The sequence below is a fragment of the Pagrus major genome, chromosome 15 (assembly GCF_040436345.1).
Source record: "Pagrus major chromosome 15, Pma_NU_1.0".
Classification (NCBI taxonomy): Eukaryota; Metazoa; Chordata; class Actinopteri; order Spariformes; family Sparidae; genus Pagrus; species Pagrus major.
In genome coordinates, this window is record NC_133229.1 from 1,779,195 (window position 1) to 1,796,982 (window position 17,788).

General features: G+C 44.9%; 2 protein-coding genes across 4 annotated transcripts in view; both read left to right on the forward strand.

Moving 5' to 3' along the window:
* LOC141009767 (atrial natriuretic peptide receptor 1-like) overlaps positions 1-2,058 on the forward strand; it is a 31,678-nt gene extending 29,620 nt beyond the window's left edge. For both annotated transcript variants that reach the window (XM_073482465.1, XM_073482464.1), the window contains exon 22: positions 1,427-2,058. In XM_073482465.1, coding sequence (XP_073338566.1) covers positions 1,427-1,572 — 146 coding nt within the window. In that variant the 3' untranslated portion in view covers positions 1,573-2,058. The remainder of the gene's footprint in view (positions 1-1,426) is intronic.
* Positions 2,059-2,949: 891 nt separating this feature from the next.
* ints3 (integrator complex subunit 3) lies at positions 2,950-15,711 on the forward strand. Of its 2 annotated transcripts, none has more exons than XM_073481754.1 (29): positions 2,950-3,255; positions 3,923-4,006; positions 4,717-4,800; positions 4,879-4,992; positions 5,092-5,176; positions 5,260-5,326; positions 5,470-5,611; positions 6,130-6,259; positions 6,386-6,483; positions 6,938-7,129; positions 7,221-7,308; positions 7,927-8,006; positions 8,282-8,373; positions 8,468-8,574; positions 8,714-8,833; positions 9,256-9,385; positions 9,502-9,556; positions 10,128-10,231; positions 10,791-10,955; positions 11,125-11,278; positions 11,358-11,426; positions 11,541-11,616; positions 11,961-12,074; positions 12,165-12,213; positions 12,304-12,471; positions 14,355-14,455; positions 14,543-14,615; positions 14,687-14,843; positions 15,031-15,711. In XM_073481754.1, exons 1-29 carry the CDS (start codon positions 3,172-3,174, stop codon positions 15,106-15,108), a joined length of 3,060 nt encoding a protein of 1,019 aa, XP_073337855.1. In that variant the 5' UTR covers positions 2,950-3,171; the 3' UTR covers positions 15,109-15,711. The 2 variants fall into 2 exon arrangements, with proteins under 2 accessions (XP_073337855.1, XP_073337856.1); XM_073481755.1 differs by having other exon boundaries at positions 11,547-11,616; positions 15,031-15,208.
* Positions 15,712-17,788: the final 2,077 nt, after the last annotated feature.

Consider the following 17,788-nt stretch of genomic DNA (forward strand, 5'->3'; position numbering starts at 1 on the left):
GTGATGAACATGATGAACATGTGATGAACATGATGAACATGATGAACATGTGATGAACATGATGAACATGTGATGAACATGTGATGAACATGATGAACATGTGATGAACATGATGAACATGTGATGAACATGATGAATATGTGATGAACATGTGATGAATATGATGAACATGATGAACATGTGATGAATATGATGAACATGATGAACATGATGAACATGTGATGAATATGATGAACATGATGAACATGTGATGAATATGATGAACATGATGAACATGATGAACATGTGATGAATATGATGAACATGATGAATATGTGATGAACATGTGATGAACATGATGAACATGATGAACATGTGATGAATATGATGAACATGATGAACATGATGAATATGATGAACATGTGATGAACATGATGAACATGTGATGAACATGATGAACATGATGAACATGATGAATATGATGAACATGTGATGAACATGATGAACACATGATGAACATGATGAATATGTGATGAACATGATGGATATGATGAACATGTGATGAATATGATGAACATGTGATGAACATGATGAATATGATGAATATGATGAACATGTGATGAATATGATGAACATGATGAACATGATGAACATGATGAACATGTGATGAATATGATGAATATGTGATGAATATGATGAACATGATGAACATGATGAATATGATGAACATGTGATGAACATGATGAACATGATGAATATGATGAACATGTGATGAATATGATGAACATGATGAACATGATGAATATGATGAATATGTGATGAATATGATGAACATGATGAATATGATGAACATGATGAACATGATGAATATGATGAATATGTGATGAATATGATGAACATGATGAACATGATGAATATGATGAACATGTGATGAACATGATGAACATGATGAATATGATGAACATGTGATGAATATGATGAACATGATGAACATGATGAATATGATGAACATGTGATAAATATGATGAACATGATGAATATGATGAACATGATGAATATGATGAACATGATGAACATGATGAATATGATGAACATGATGAATATGATGAACATGTGATGAATATGATGAACATGATGAACATGTGATGAACATGATGACCACATGATGAACATGTGATGAACATGATGACCACATGATGAACATGTGATGAACATGTGATGAACATGATGAACATGTGATGAACATATGATGAACATGTGATGAACATGATGAATATGTGATGAATATGTGATGAACATGTGATGAACATGATGAACATGTGATGAACATGATGAACATGATGAATATGATGAACATGATGAACACATGATGAACACGTGATGAACATGGGATGAACGTGATGAACATGTGATGAGCATGTGATGATGTTGATGTTTGTGTGTGCAGCTCTGAAGATTCACGTGTCCGAGGCGACCCGTCAGGTCCTGCAGGAGTTCAGTTGCTTCCAGCTGCAGCTCAGAGGAGAGATCGAGATGAAGGGGAAGGGACGCATGAGGACGTACTGGCTGCTGGGAGAGGACACCTCTACCTGACGGAGGACAGGAGGGGACACCTGACAGAGAAAAGGACACCAGATGGAGGAGAGGACACCTGATGGAGGAAAGGAGAGGACACAGACTTAAAGGAAAAGTTCTTGACTTTTCAGAAAATTTTTCTTGTCTTTGTGTCTCATCAGCACTGGACAGACGGACAGACCTCAGAGACAACCTCCTCCTCCTCCTCCTCCTCCTCTGTGATTGGACATTCACTCTGACATCATGAAAAGGGACAGGATTTTTCACCCAAAACAAACTGACAGATGAATGTTTCACTGTAAAAATGATCCATCGTGTAAAAAGCCAAGTGAACCGTGTTTATGTTCTTTGTGTCGTTATTGTTTCATCTGTAAACTTTCAGTTTTTATAGATTATTGGAAACTCAAACAAGAGTTCAGAGTCCAGAGTTGTCTCAACAAAACCTCTGAGAGACAATCTGTAAATCTGTTGGAAATTTCAAATAAAGTGAAAATTAAACTCCAACAGCCGGACTGACCCCAAGCCTCCAGTCTGTACAGTACACAGAGTACACACAAGTACTGCATTCATAAACACAGAGTACACACAAGTACCTGCATTCATAAACTGTAAAAAGATGACATCATCACCCAGATGTTGCTTCCACACAAACATTAAATATTGGTGATGTTTGTTATTAATAAACGAGCAGTGATGAAATGTAACTAAGTATATTTATTCAGTTACTCTACTCGAGCACACTGTTGAGGCAGCCTACTTGTACATTTTTTGAGTATTTCCATTTTATGGTACTTTATACTTCTCCATTACATCTCAGAGAAGAGTATTCTGCTCATTTACTCCATTACATTTATCAGACAATAGTTACTTTGCAGATTCAAATTACTATTACAAAATATAATACAGTAACAGATTATTTTTACCCACTGATTAACTGAATGTGAGAATACTTTTACTGAAGTCACCATTAACAGACTATGTTTACTCTGTAATTAGAGTACTTTTACTGAAGTCACCATTAACAGACTATGTTTACTCTGTAATTAGAGTACTTTTACTGAAGTCACCATTAACAGACTATGTTTACTCTGTAATTAGAGTACTTTTACTGAAGTCACCATTAACAGACTATGTTTACTCTGTAATTAGAGTACTTTTACTGAAGTCACCATTAACAGACTATGTTTACTCTGTAATTAGAGTACTTTTACTGAAGTAACGACTGTAAACAAGTTATAAAAGGTTTCCATGCAGATGGTCTCGAGCAGAGCAGGCCGGGGATTGGCTCCAGATTTCCTCTCCTGTCATTGGTCCCTACGGACATCAGTCAGAGTTCTCAGTAAGCTGATTGGTTCGCGGGCTCTGTGACGCCGCCCCCTCCTCCGCTCGCCCGTTGCGGATGTCCGTTATGTTCCTGTGGTCGGACTGTGCGAGCTGTCCCAAAATAAGTTTGAAAAACACCCCTTTACCGAACGAACCGTCTCACCCGGAGGCTCCAGCACCGACCGGAGCTACAAACTCTCCGTTACACCGACAGAAACATCCAGAACCCCCCCAGAACCCGGAGTCCCAGTCCGTCTCAGCTCCGCGGGGCCCGGCGAGGCGCGGCGGGAGCAGATGGAGCCTGCACCGGCGAAGGCGAAGCCGCAGGGCCGGCTACTGGTGTCCACCCAGCTGGACGCTAAAGACGAGCTGGAGGAGGTACGCTGACCCGGTTTAACGGGCCAGAGAGAAGCGATAACCCGGGATTGACCCGGTTAGAGCAGGTTTACAGGCGGATAGCAGCAGTTTAGGAGCAGTTTGGATACAAAGAGACGTGATGGAACCGTTTCTGTGAACCTGCACGGCGGCTAGCAGGCTAGTTAGCATGGCTAGCAGGTGGCTAGTAGCGGTAGCACAGTTTGTGTAAACACAGTGCAGGTGCTTTAAACCGCAGGGGGAGACAGGTGAGAGGTGTATGTGGTGTGTGTGTGCTCAGAGACTCCACGGTGAGGATATAAACACACACCGCTGACCGACTGTTAGCCTAGCATGCTAATCCTACGTAAACATATGGATGAGACCTAAAAAGTGGCAGATGCGCATGCGCCGTGCTCGTGTTTTGACATGTAGTGTGAGATGCTGACAGAAGAGACAACAGACAGTATAACTTTATTGACACACAGAAGAAGAACAGTTGACAGGAAGGAAACATTCAAACAGCATCAGAACTGATGAAACATCAGAGTGACCTCTGACCTGAGCAGCTTCACTTAACTGACTCCATCAACATGAGTGTGATGATGATGTGTTCACTGTCTGAACACTGTCTACTGATGAGTGTCTGCAGGTTAATTCATGTCTGTGTGTTTGTGTGTGTCTGTCACAGAGATTGGAGCGGTGTGTTGGGATCGTCCAGTCATTAACCAATGGGCTGTCAGAGAGAGAAGCCAATGATGCGCTCACCGCTAATGTAAGTTTCACACCACACAGTTCTACAACAGCACTACAGTGACTGCTACAAATACTGCAACTAACACTAACAGTAATACTGTGACGAATATAAATACTTCAGGTATTTGGTGTTATCCCCTCTGCATGGACTGACAGGAGCTCCCTCCTCTCTCAATCTGTCCATCTTGTTCTTTGTCATCAGAGAAGTCTCGTTATTGGTCCACTTGCTCGTTTTAAAAGTGTCTCCCATCAGATGGACTCACTGTAACCTTCTTCCTGTTCCGATTTGATTCACATCACAGTCGCATCAACATGTTTACTGAGCTGAAACTCAGGAAATGTTCCTCAACATTTCAGGCACAGACTGCATCTCTGCTGAGGGACTTTAAAGATATACACTCACTAACTGCTGTTACCACACAGGACACTGAACCTGATTCTAACCTGAACTTCACACAGTCACTAACAGGGTTTGAAACTCTCACACACTAAACTTCATTGTGTTCTTAAATACAGTGAAAATTACATGGAGTTTGGTATAAACAGTAACTGTGTCAGTGCCAAATTGATATTCACATTGTATTTGTTTCTTGGAGACGTAGTGATGACTCACAGGGTTAGCTAGTGGACTACTGTACCTTTGAGCTAATGTGACTGACTGAGCACTAACAGCCGTTACTGCAGTAAACAAGTGTTGTTGTTGTGTGACTTCCTGTTACCTGTCCTCAGGTGTGTAAAGGTCAGCAGCAGCATGAGGAGGTGTGTCTGGGTCTGTTCACGCTGGTCCTCACAGAGCCCACCCAGGCCCAGAGGGTGAGACACCACAGCATCATCATTATTACTGTGTGACATCACTGTGACATCACTATGACATCACTGTGTGTGTGACAGTGTTACAGAGACCTGACGCTGGTCAACAGAGACGGGATGAACGTGATCCTGGTGAAGATCAACCAGATCCTGATGGAGAAGTTCCTCAAGCTGCAGGACGTCCCCAGAACACAGGTAGACTAACACACAGGTGTACACATTTAGACTGATACACACAGGTGTACACAGGTAGACTGACACACACAGGTAAACATGATATTAATGTCTCTGCAGTTGGTGTGGTTGGTCAGAGAGCTGGTGAAGAGCGGCATGATGGGAGCTGACGGAGTCGTCATGACGCTGCTGAAACAGATCGCAGGTCAGACACACATACAGACACACACAGTGTGTCCACATGTTGTGCTGTCAGTATCTGGTGTTTACATGTGTGTTCTTGTTCAGGTGGAGACATCTCCTCTAAGAACCTGTGGCTGGCTGAGAGCGTCCTCGACATCCTCCTGGACCAGAAGTACGTCCGTCACACACACACACACAGGCACACACACACACACACACACACACATAACTATTTGTCCTTCATCACAGTCAGAACCTTCAGTTTCCTCCTCAGTGAAACCTTCATGTTGATCAGCTGACTGTCTCTGCGTTCAGGGAGTGGGTGTTGAAGAGCGGGATGCTGATCGCCATGTCGGTCTACACCTACCTCCGCCTCATCGTCGACCACGGAGCGCCAAACCTGCTGACTCTGCGCCAGAAGGAGGTCGACTTCTGCATCAGCATGCTGAGGGAAAAGGTAACGAGGGAGGAAGTGAGGGAGGAGGTAAAGAGGAAGTGAGGGAGGAGGTAAAGAGGAAGTGAGGGAGAAGGTAAAGAGGAAGTGAGGGAGAAGGTAAAGAGGAAGTGAGGGAGGAGGTAAAGAGGAAGTGAGGGAGAAGGTAAAGAGGAAGTGAGGGAGAAGGTAAAGAGGAAGTGAGGGAGAAGGTAAAGAGGAAGTGAGGGGGGAGGTAACGAGGAAGTGAGGGAGAAGGTAAAGAGGAAGTGAGGGAGAAGGTAAAAAGGAAGTGAGGGAGGAGGTAAAGAGGTAGTGAGGGAGAAGGTAAAGAGGAAGTGAGGGAAAAGGTAAAGAGGAAGTGAGGGGGGAGGTAACGAGGAAGTGAGGGGGGAGGTAACGAGGAAGTGAGGGAGAAGGTAAAGAGGAAGTGAGGGAGAAGGTAAAGAGGAAGTGAGGGGGGAGGTAACGAGGAAGTGAGGGGGGAAGTGTTGTAGTTGTGTTGTCCCTGCTGCTCCCTCTGATCTCCGGTCTCTCATCAGTTCATGGAGTGTCTGATCATCGGCAGAGATCTGGTCCGTCTGCTACAGAACGTCGCTCGGATCCCAGAGATGGAGCTGGTGTGGAAAGACCTGCTGCACAACCCACAAGTCCTCAGTCCACAGTTCACTGGTACGACTACCTTACCCACAATCCTCAGGGTGCAGGCAGTGTTACGTTCAGTTTGGTGTTTCTGTCGGCGTGTTGTGGATGAATTCCTCTGACTTTCAGTTTCCTGACATCTGTGGTGTGTTCCAGGCGTTCTCCAGCTGCTGACGGCTCGGACCTCCAGGAAGTTTCTGGCCTGCCGTCTCACACCTGACATGGAGACCAAGCTGCTGTTCATGACCTCCAGGGTGAGGACCAATCACACACAAGTTTCTGCAGTGAGAGGCGTCTGTTTACAGTTGTGATGCCGTCTTACCCGTTCACCAGATATCCTGAATGTCTTGAAGGGATTTCTTCAGAGTTGTCACAAATGTCCACGTGGACTCAAAGGTCAAAGGTCACTGTGACCTCACAAAACACATTTTAGACCATTGCTCGACAACTCGTAAGATAATGATGACAACATTTGACATCATCATTTTCTGTCCATAATTCAACACCACAGCTCAGGTTATTTAGGTAACCTCTCAGCCTCGGTCTCAGCAGGTGTGCTCCACCTGTACGTTCATCACACAGATGTTGATAAATCAACTCACCTGGACTTGAACTGCTTCTAACTAGACATGTGACGCTCTGTCTGATCTGACCCTGACTCCATCCTCTGACCTCTGACCTTTCTGACTGGTTGTGTTACCTGCCCAGGTGCGGTTCGGGCAGCAGAAGCGCTACCAGGACTGGTTTCAGAGACAGTACCTGTCCACAGCAGAGAGCCAATCACTGCGCTGCGATCTCATTCGCTACATCTGTGGAGTGGTCCATCCATCCAATGAGGTGCTGAGCTCTGACATTCTGCCGCGCTGGGCCATCATTGGCTGGCTGCTCACCACCTGCACGGTAAGGGGGCGAGGCCTCATGCTGTCACTCTCTGAAGGTCATCGTCTGATTAAAATCAGTAACTGAATGATCGATTGATCTGTGTCTCCAGTCGAATGTTGCTGCATCCAACGCCAAGCTGGCTCTCTTCTATGATTGGCTGTTCTTCAACCCTGAGAAAGACAGCATCATGAACATAGGTGAGACACACACACACACTCACGCACACACACACACGGCCGCACAGCCAGCTTTGCCTCGACACTGACCCTCATTACTGAAGCAGTCCGATGTGAAGTGGTTAGCACACAAACAGCCTTACAGGAACCGTAGCCGGCACGTTGTCGTTAAAAATGAAACGCAACCACTGTCTCTTCTGTTCTTCTGTAGCTGGGACAGAATATAGGCACTTATGTTGATTTTTACAACCAACAACAGAGCAATTTGCGTGTCTAGCTCTGAGCGACGACATTGCAAAACACTGCTGTCTTACCGCTGGACACACCGAACTTCACCTCGGGGATGAACGCCCCCCTCTCGGATATCTCCGGGGAGAGGGGGGAGTGTTTTCGGCCTATGCAAATCCCTCCTGTCGTTACATAACGACAGGAGCTGAATCTGAACAGCCTGTAGGAGCCCCGTTTTACCAGCGGGTGGGCTGCAGAGACCATGCAGGACTCGTTTGCTTTCCTCCTTCTGGGAGTTGGTAGGCTCAGGGAGGACCAGTTTATATGTAGAGACCAGAGAAAACCTGTTGTTCATAATATGGGACCTTTAAACGTGACAGGACGTAAAGTTTGAGTGTGGTGTTGTTTCAGAACCTGCCATCCTGGTGATGCATCACTCCATGAAACCTCATCCTGCCATCACCGCCACACTGCTGGACTTCATGTGCAGGGTAACACACACACACACACACACACACACACACACACACACACACACACGGCATGAACCTGGATCTGGTTTCTTGTCTGGATGTGGTCACAGGTGTTGAGGCTGTAGAATATTATTGTATCACAAATTAAAGCAGATGTTAGGAGACGAGTAGGACGACAACATGAACCAGAATTAACCAGTTTAAACTTTTAAATCAGTGTTTCCTTCCCCACCTTCCGTTGTTCCTTCTTTCTTGTTTCCCTCCTTGTTTCCTTCCTTGTGTCCTTCCCTCAGATCATCCCTCACTTCTTTCCTCCTCTGGAGTCTCAGGTCCGTCAGGGCGTTTTTAACTCGCTCACCTTCATCATGGAGAAGAGAGTGCTGGCGTAAGGAACACACACACACACACACAGTTGGTGTTCATCTTGTCAGTCCACCACACACTGATTATTGATTACTGATTATTGATCTGTCTCTCAGTCACCTCGCTCCACTGTTTGATAACCCAAAGTTGGACCGAGAGCTTCGATCGATGCTCAGAGAGAGATTCCCTGAGTTCTGCAGCTCGCCCTCCCCCCCAACTGAGGGTAACACACACACACGCACACACACACACACACAGGAGAGATATGTTCACTGTTGGTTTGATGTTGTAAAAAATGTGTGTGTGTGTGTGTGTGCGTGCGTGTGTGTGTGTGTGTGTGTGTGTGTGTGTGTGGTCTGCAGTTAAAATGGAGGAGTCTGTTTCCTTGGAGATGGACAACCACATGTTGGACAAGGAAGAGGGTTGCTATGACAACACAGAGGCAGCGTTCAGCGATGACGAGGAGGAAGTCAACAACAAAGGTGATGAGAAAACTGACGATAAACCAGTTTGAACCAGTTTAAACCAGTTTAACTAAACTGGACCAGTTCAGCCCAGAATGATCCAGTTAACAGGACTCAACAGAAACGATTCTCCCGGGGCAAGTAAGACACCACGAGGGGTAGTAAATGTGGACACTCACTGGCCTGATGGTAAAAGTTTCTTGAGCTGATGGAAGCAGGTCAGGAGTGAGACCTCTCACTTCCTCTACTCTCTATGCAGAGCTGCACATGCTCAGTACAGAGAAGATGGCGGCAGGTAAAAATGTTAACGAGCTGAAGCTGATCCTGCAAACAAGTTGATCTGTGTGCAGTCAGAGCAGGAAACTCAGGCAGACTTTCACAATAAAACTAGTTTATGTTACTGATGACATCACACTGCTGTCTGACCAATCACTGTGCAGGAAAGAAGAGGGAGTTCAGGTTCCATCCAATCAAAGAGGCTGTGATAGAGGAGCCGGCTGACATCACACCCTGGCTCGACCAATTGGACGACACCATGAAGGAGAAAGTGCAGCAGTTGCAGAAAACCAGGTGAGGGGTCAAAGGTCACAGCTGTGTACTGTGGGTTTATTGATCATTGATTATTGGTTATTGATCTGATGATGTCTGAAGTCAATAATAACATAATTCTCAATAATTCTCCTCAGTGACACAGAGACTCAGTGTGAGGTGATGCAGGAGATCGTCGACCTGATCCTGGAGGTCAGTTTGTACTCTAAAGTACTCTACTGTACTCTGATGTACTCTACTGTACTCTGATGTACTCTGATGTACTCTAAAGTACTCTACTGTACTCTGATGTACTCTACTGTACTCTAAAGTACTCTACTGTACTCTGATGTACTCTACTGTACTCTGATGTACTCTGATGTACTCTAAAGTACTCTACTGTACTCTGATGTACTCTACTGTACTCTGATGTACTCTACTGTACTCTAAAGTACTCTACTGTACTCTGATGTACTCTGATGTACTCTACTGTACTCTGATGTACTCTACTGTACTCTAAAGTACTCTGATGTACTGTACTGTACTCTGATGTACTCTAAAGTACTCTGATGTACTCTGATGTACTCTACTGTACTCTGATGTACTCTGATGTACTCTACTGTACTCTAAAGTACTCTGATGTACTCTGATGTACTCTACTGTACTCTAAAGTACTCTAAAGTACTCTGATGTACTCTACTGTACTCTAAAGTACTCTGATGTACTGTACTGTAATCTATTCTGCTGTCCCTGTTTAAACTAACTCTTGTGTGTTGCGCTGCAGGAGGACTTTGACACGGAGCAGATGTCGGCTCTCGCTTCCTGTCTGGCTGAACTGTTTAAAGATCATTTCAGAGGCGACGTCCTGCCAGAGGAGATCACTGAGGAGTAAGACTCACTGTCGTCATGACAACCACAGACACGATGACCATCTGCTGTTTAGTGTATTTGTAAAATGTGACATGTTTAGATCAATAAAATGTTTCTTCTTTCATAAATTGAGTGTAAATGGTGAAATCAGTGTAAACAGTGTTCAAACAGCTGCTAAATGTTGGCAGGTCAGACTTTAGCACTTTAGACACAGAAGCAGACAGGCTGGTGCAGCCATGCTGCCACAAACTGACACTTTTTACAAGGAAACACACAACTTACTGTTTTCATTTAATGCTGAATTTACAAGAAGGAGACAATGATTCAGAATCTGTCAGAGACAGAGTTTCACTACGTTATAAAGTTTGTTTTAACTCAACAACTCTTAAAATCACCACATTTGTTAAGGGAGTCTGGTGATGTTTTGGTGACTGGTTCAATGTTGGATCAGTTCAAACAGACGGTGTGTTCACAAACAGCTGCTGTCTGTCTGATCACCTGTCTGTCTGTCGTATCACCTGTCTGTCTGTCTGTCTGTCTTATCACCTGTCTGTCTGACCACCTGTGTGTCTCTCAGGTCCCTGGAGGAGTCGATCTCTAAGCCGGTGTGTCTGGTGTTCAGGAACCTGGTCACCATGCAGGAGGATAACAGCGGGTTCTCGGTGCTGCTCGACATGTTGGCTGAATTCTACCAGAAACAGCCGAAGATCGGATATCACCTGCTGTACTACCTCAAAGCAAGGTGAGGCGTGTGCTCGCTGACAGCATGCTCGTTAGTGTAACGAGTCACATGTTTGATCTCTCTGCTGCACAAGAGTTTATATCAGTAACTCTGTTGTAAATCTCTGTGTGTGTGTGTGTGTGTGTGTGTGTGTGTGTGTGTGTGTGTGTGTGTGTGTGCGCGCGCGCAGTAAAGCGGCGAACGGTAAGATGATGCTGTACGAGTCTTTCGCTCAGGCGACGGCTCTCGGTGACCTGCACACCTGTCTGATGATGGACATGAAGGCGTGTCAGGAGGATGACGTCCGGTTGCTCTGCTACCTCACCCCGTCCATTTACACCGAGGTACACACACACACACACACACGCACACACGCACTGCTGTCTGTGTGAGGTCACATGATGTCACATGATGTGTTTTCAGTTTCCTGATGAGACGTTGAGAAGTGGCGAGCTGCTCAACATGATCGTAGCCGTCATCGACTCCACACAGGTAACCGATCAATATCTTTATTGATCATCTCCATCTGCAGTCTGTAGCTCAGCTCACCTGTCACCTGTGCGTGTGTGTGTGTGCGCGTGTGTGTGCGTGTGTGTGTGTGCGTAGTTACAGGAGCTGATGTGTCATGTGATGATGGGGAACCTGGTGATGTTCAGGAAGGACTCAGTGCTCAACATCCTCAGTGAGACACACACACACACACACACACACACACACACACACACTCACTCTCTCTCTCTCACACACTCTCACACTCTCACTGTAACTGTGTGTGTAACTGTAAAGTAATCACAGTAAAGGACAGTCATATTTGTAGCTGCAGTCCGGTTGATGAACAGAAGTTCTGTCCTCCCGTCAGTACACGGCTCTGGGTCTGCACTGACCCTCACCCACTCTGCTCCGTCCAACACTCCCAACACATCTTTAGTTTAGTTTTGATAGAGAGCCCCCTGGTGGCAGAAGCTACATACTGTGTACATATTGGACATCATGTCCTCATGTCCTCTTCCTCCTGTGTGTCCACAGTTCAGTCTCTGGACTGGGAGACCTTTGAGCAGTACAGCACCTGGCAGCTGTTTCTGGCTCACAGTATTCCTCTGGAGACCATCATCCCCATCCTGCAGCACCTCAAGTATAAAGGTGAGGACACATCAGTCTGTGTCCAGGAGACATCCTCTGTCCTCCAGTCTGATCCAGCTGACTCTTCTTCTCTTGTCTTTATGTCTTCAGAACATCCAGAGGCCTTGTCCTGTCTGCTGCTGCAGCTCCGCAGAGAGAAGTAAGACTCACACAGATGGACAGGCTTTTATCAGGGTACAGGTCTCTGTGTCCTCTCTTATGTCTCTGTCTGTCCCTCCGTCTGTCCCAGGCCCAGTGAGGAGATGGTGAAGATGGTCCTGAGTCGTCCCTGTCACCCTGAGGACCAGTTCACCACCAGCATCCTGAGACACTGGGCGTCCAAATACGATGACACGCTGGGAGAACACATCAAGGCCCAGCTGATCAAGAACAACAACCAGCCCCGCAAGAGACAGAGGTGAGGACACTTAGAGACACAGAGACAGAGGTGAGGACACCTAGAGACACAGAGACAGAGGTGATGACACCTAGAGACACAGAGACAGAGGTGAGGACACCTAGAGACACAGAGACAGAGGTGAGGACACTTGGAGACACAGAGACAGAGGTGAGGACACCTAGAGACACAGAGACAGAGGTGAGGACACTTACAGACACAGAGACAGAGGTAAGGACACTTACAGAGACAGACAGAGGTGAGGACACTTGGAGAGACAGACACAGAGACAGAGGTTAGGACACTTAGAGACACAGAGACAGAGGTGAGGACACTTACAGACACAGAGACAGAGGTGAGGACACTTGGAGAGACAGACACAGAGACAGAGGTTAGGACACTTAGAGACACAGAGACAGAGGTAAGGACACTTAGAGACACAGACAGAGGTGAGGACACTTGGAGAGACAGACACAGAGACAGAGGTTAGGACACTTAGAGACACAGAGACAGAGGTTAGGACACTTAGAGACACAGAGACAGAGGTAAGGACACTTACAGACACAGAGACAGAGGTAAGGACACTTAGAGACACAGAGACAGAGGTAAGGACACTTACAGACACAGAGACAGAGGTGAGGACACCTAGAGACACAGAGACAGAGGTGAGGACACCTAGAGACACAGAGACAGAGGTGAGGACACCTAGAGACACAGAGACAGAGGTGAGGACACTTGGAGACACAGAGACAGAGGTGAGGACACCTGGAGACACAGAGACAGAGGTGAGGACACTTGGAGACACAGAGACAGAGGTGAGGACACTTACAGACACAGAGACAGAGGTAAGGACACTTACAGAGACAGACAGAGGTGAGGACACTTGGAGAGACAGACACAGAGACAGAGGTTAGGACACTTAGAGACACAGAGACAGAGGTGAGGACACTTACAGACACAGAGACAGAGGTGAGGACACTTGGAGAGACAGACACAGAGACAGAGGTTAGGACACTTAGAGACACAGAGACAGAGGTAAGGACACTTAGAGACACAGACAGAGGTGAGGACACTTGGAGAGACAGACACAGAGACAGAGGTTAGGACACTTAGAGACACAGAGACAGAGGTTAGGACACTTAGAGACACAGAGACAGAGGTAAGGACACTTACAGACACAGAGACAGAGGTAAGGACACTTAGAGACACAGAGACAGAGGTATAGACACTTAGAGACACAGACAGAGGTGAGGACACTTGGAGAGACAGACACAGAGACAGAGGTTAGGACACTTAGAGACACAGAGACAGAGGTGAGGACACTTACAGACACAGAGACAGAGGTAAGGACACTTAGAGACACAGAGACAGAGGTATAGACACTTAGAGACACAGACAGAGGTGAGGACACTTGGAGAGACAGACACAGAGACAGAGGTTAGGACACTTAGAGACACAGAGACAGAGGTAAGGACACTTAGAGACACAGACAGAGGTGAGGACACTTGGAGAGACAGACACAGAGACAGAGGTTAGGACACTTAGAGACACAGAGACAGAGGTGAGGACACTTACAGAGACAGAGGTAAGGACACTTACAGAGACAGAGGTGAGGACACTTACAGACACAGAGACAGAGGTGAGGACACTTACAGACACAGAGACAGAGGTAAGGACACTTACAGAGACAGAGGTGAGGACACTTACAGACACAGAGACAGAGGTAAGGACACTTACAGACACAGACAGAGGTGAGGACACTTGGAGAGACAGACACAGAGACAGAGGTTAGGACACTTAGAGACACAGAGACAGAGGTGAGGACACTTAGGTGAGGACAGGTCTGATGTCGTGGGGACAGGTTCCTGTTCTCAGTAACAGGTCTTGTCTCTGTCTGTCCTCAGTCTCCGGAGCTCCAGCAGTAAACTGGCTCAGCTGACCCTGGAACAGATCTTAGAGCACATGGACAACCTGAGACTGAGTCTGAGCAACACCAAGAACAACTGTGAGACACACTCACACACACACACACACACACACACAGTTATTGACTGGTTATTGATCACTGATCACTGATTGATTGTCTTTTCAGTCTTCACTCAGACTCCGATCCTTCAGGCTCTGCAGCACGTTCAGGCCAGCTGTGACGAAGCACACAAGATGAGGTACACACACACACATGCACACACACACTGAGTGACATCACACCAGGTGCTGATGTCACTTCCTCCTGCAGGTTCAGCGACCTGTTCTCTCTGGCTGAGGAGTACGAGGACTCTCAGGCGAAGCCTCCGAAGTCTCGCCGTAAAGCTCCAGCCTCGTCGCCACGGTCACGGAAAGGAGCGGCTCCACCCACCAACAATGAGGAGGAGAGTGCCTCCAGCAGCGCCTCGGTACGTACGCTCCACGCCATGCTCCACATCAGAACTGTTATAGATTTTCATTTTGATCACCTCAAATAATCAGTATCATCTGTAATGATCAGTATCATCTGTAATGATCAATATCATCTCTAATGATCAGTATCATCTCTAATGATCAATATTATCTGTAATGATCAACAACGTGATGGTGTTTCAGGAGGAGGAGGACTCGAAGCCCAAAGCTCCGAAGAGGAAGAGGAAAGGCTCGTCAGCCGTCGGCTCTGACAGCGACTGATGGACCCTCTGACCAATCACGCGCCAGCTGCCGCAGAGACACTCAGCCAACCAGCCGCTCTGACCACTGGGAGAGGCCCCGCCCCCTCCCAATGACAGGCACTGACCGCCACGGGAGGGGCGGGGCTCTGAGACGCCGCAGACTTTAAAACATGTGGTGAACTGACTTCACATGACAAGACTGACACTGAGCAGCGGGTCAAAGGTCACTGTGTGGCTCCCATGATGCACTGGGAGGAGGAACCATGAACCATGAACTCTGAACCAACAGACTGATTTTAACACAGGGAACACGATGACGACGATGGTGATGAAGATGAGTGAGGGTGTTTGTGGGAACTTCTCTGTTTTTTCCTCTTTTCTTTTTGAGGGGGATTTTGGACTCTTATTGTGGAGGATCCTGACTTCCTGCTGTTTTTAGCAGCTCCTTCCTGTTTGTCTCGCTGCAGTAAAGTTGTCTGTTCTGAACTCTGCTGGTTTGTTTCAGCTCATCTGTCTGTTACTGAATCACAAAAACATCAAAAATCTAAATGGAGTTCTGAACAGTTTGTGTTCTCAGCAGCTCGTCTCGTTTATACAATAATAAATCTTTTATGAGAACAGATTTCAGGAAACTCGTCAGAGGAAAATCAGCTGAACTTCATGTTGTGTTGTTGTTTTATTAACAGGCTGATGATGACGAGAGCTTCTGTCCTCATCAGAGGGCAAAAAGATAAACACAACCAGTTGCAATAAAATCATTGACGAGCAGAATAAAAAGTCAGAGAGACTTTTTTTTATTAAAACTATTATTTCTATTTTTCTCTCTTTTGGGAATTTTTCACCCAAATAAATTTATCATGTCAATCAAGTGAAATTAACTAAATCCAAATGGGGTTTGGTGTGAATGTGTCTGTTTCAGTTCAGATTCTCAGCAGCTCTGATCGTTGATTCTTCTTCTACAGAAACAGATTTGAGATCTATCTTCTTGTTTTCAGGCTTTAATAACTCGTCCCGGCTCCTCTGCTCGTTATATTAAAGAAACACTTATTACAGTTAAGACAAATCAACTTAAATTACTCCCCGGGGACAAATAAAGTATTTTGAATTGAATTGAATTGAATATCTTCTGTTTGCTCCACAGTCGTTAGCACAGAGCTGATGGTTCACATCATTAACTATCAAATACAGAGCTGACCTCAGATCTGCCATTAATTCATCAACACTGATATATTGATTGATTTTTTTATGAGTTCTCTGTTTGAAGTTTTTTTAAGGTGTTGTTCAACATTTAACAAACAGCGTTAAAACCAACATGAGTTCTCAGTGTGTCAAAGTGAAAACACAACAAAATCCAAATGGAGTTTGGTGGGAATCGATTGGTCTCAGCAGTTTTTGAGTTGATCAGCAGAAATGAATGAAAGCATGTTGATCATCAGTTCATCAGGAACAGACTTCAGTAAATCTTCTTGTTCTCAGTCTTTAATAACTCGACCCGGCTCCTCCGCTCGTCACATTAAAGTTCATACACATTTAAAGAAGCTCTTTAAACAATCAGATAAATCTTCTCTAGAGTCACATGACATCGTTTCATTTCTTCTGCCACCTCCTAACGTTCTGTAAGTTAATGAGGTGTTCTGAGTGTAAAAACTGAATATTGATCTTTAAATCACTTCTTTATGGTGAAAATTCAGTTTTAATGATGCATTCAGGTGCTCCTCGGATGGTCCCACTTCCTGAGTGTGGAAGTCATTCTTCTGACTCCGGTGTTCATGTGTGGACGCCAAAATGAAGAAGTTTGCATTTGATCTCTCAGAGCGTTGAAACAACACGCTGACGGCTGTTCTCGATATCAGAGCGATGAAGACGAGACTTCAGTAACCCTTTCAAACATCAACACGTTAACTTTCGTCCATCATTCATGTGAATTTTCCTGTTGGGAAAACATTTTTCCAATAATTGGGACAGCACATGAACGCACCATGAGTCTGTTAACTGGTAAATGTTTGAGGTTTAACTTCAGATCAGAGAATAATAAGAGTAATTGATTTTACTCTCTAACAGGCTCTGACGCATTAAGAGGTTTGAAGAGACTTAACTGTTATTGTTCCTGTGAAGACTTCAACTGAAGTCTGTTGAACCTGAACCTGAACCTGAACCTGAACCTGAAGCTGACGATGTTTCAGGACCGACTCCAGAGTCTGAAGTCAACAGACTGTAAAGACTCACGTGAACATCAGCTGAGAGGCTGTAACTTTGGTTTTATTTTGTTAAACAGCTCAAATATCTGATTACTTCCTGTTCAACTTCCTGTTTTCTTCATTAATTCACTAATTATTAATTTAGCAACACACTATTAATATACACATATTTATATAAACAGTGTATTTATATATAAACTGTATTTATATATAAACAGTGTATTTATATATAAACTGTATTTATATATAAACAGTGTATTTATATATAAACTGTATATTTATATATAAACAGTGTATTTATATATAAACAGTGTATTTATATATAAACTGTATTTATATATAAACAGTGTATATGTAAACTATTTATATATATAAACAGTATATTTATATATAAACAGTATATTTATATATAAACTGTATATTTATATATAAACTGTATATATAAACAGTATATTTATATATAAACAGTGTATTTATATATAAACAGTGTATTTATATATA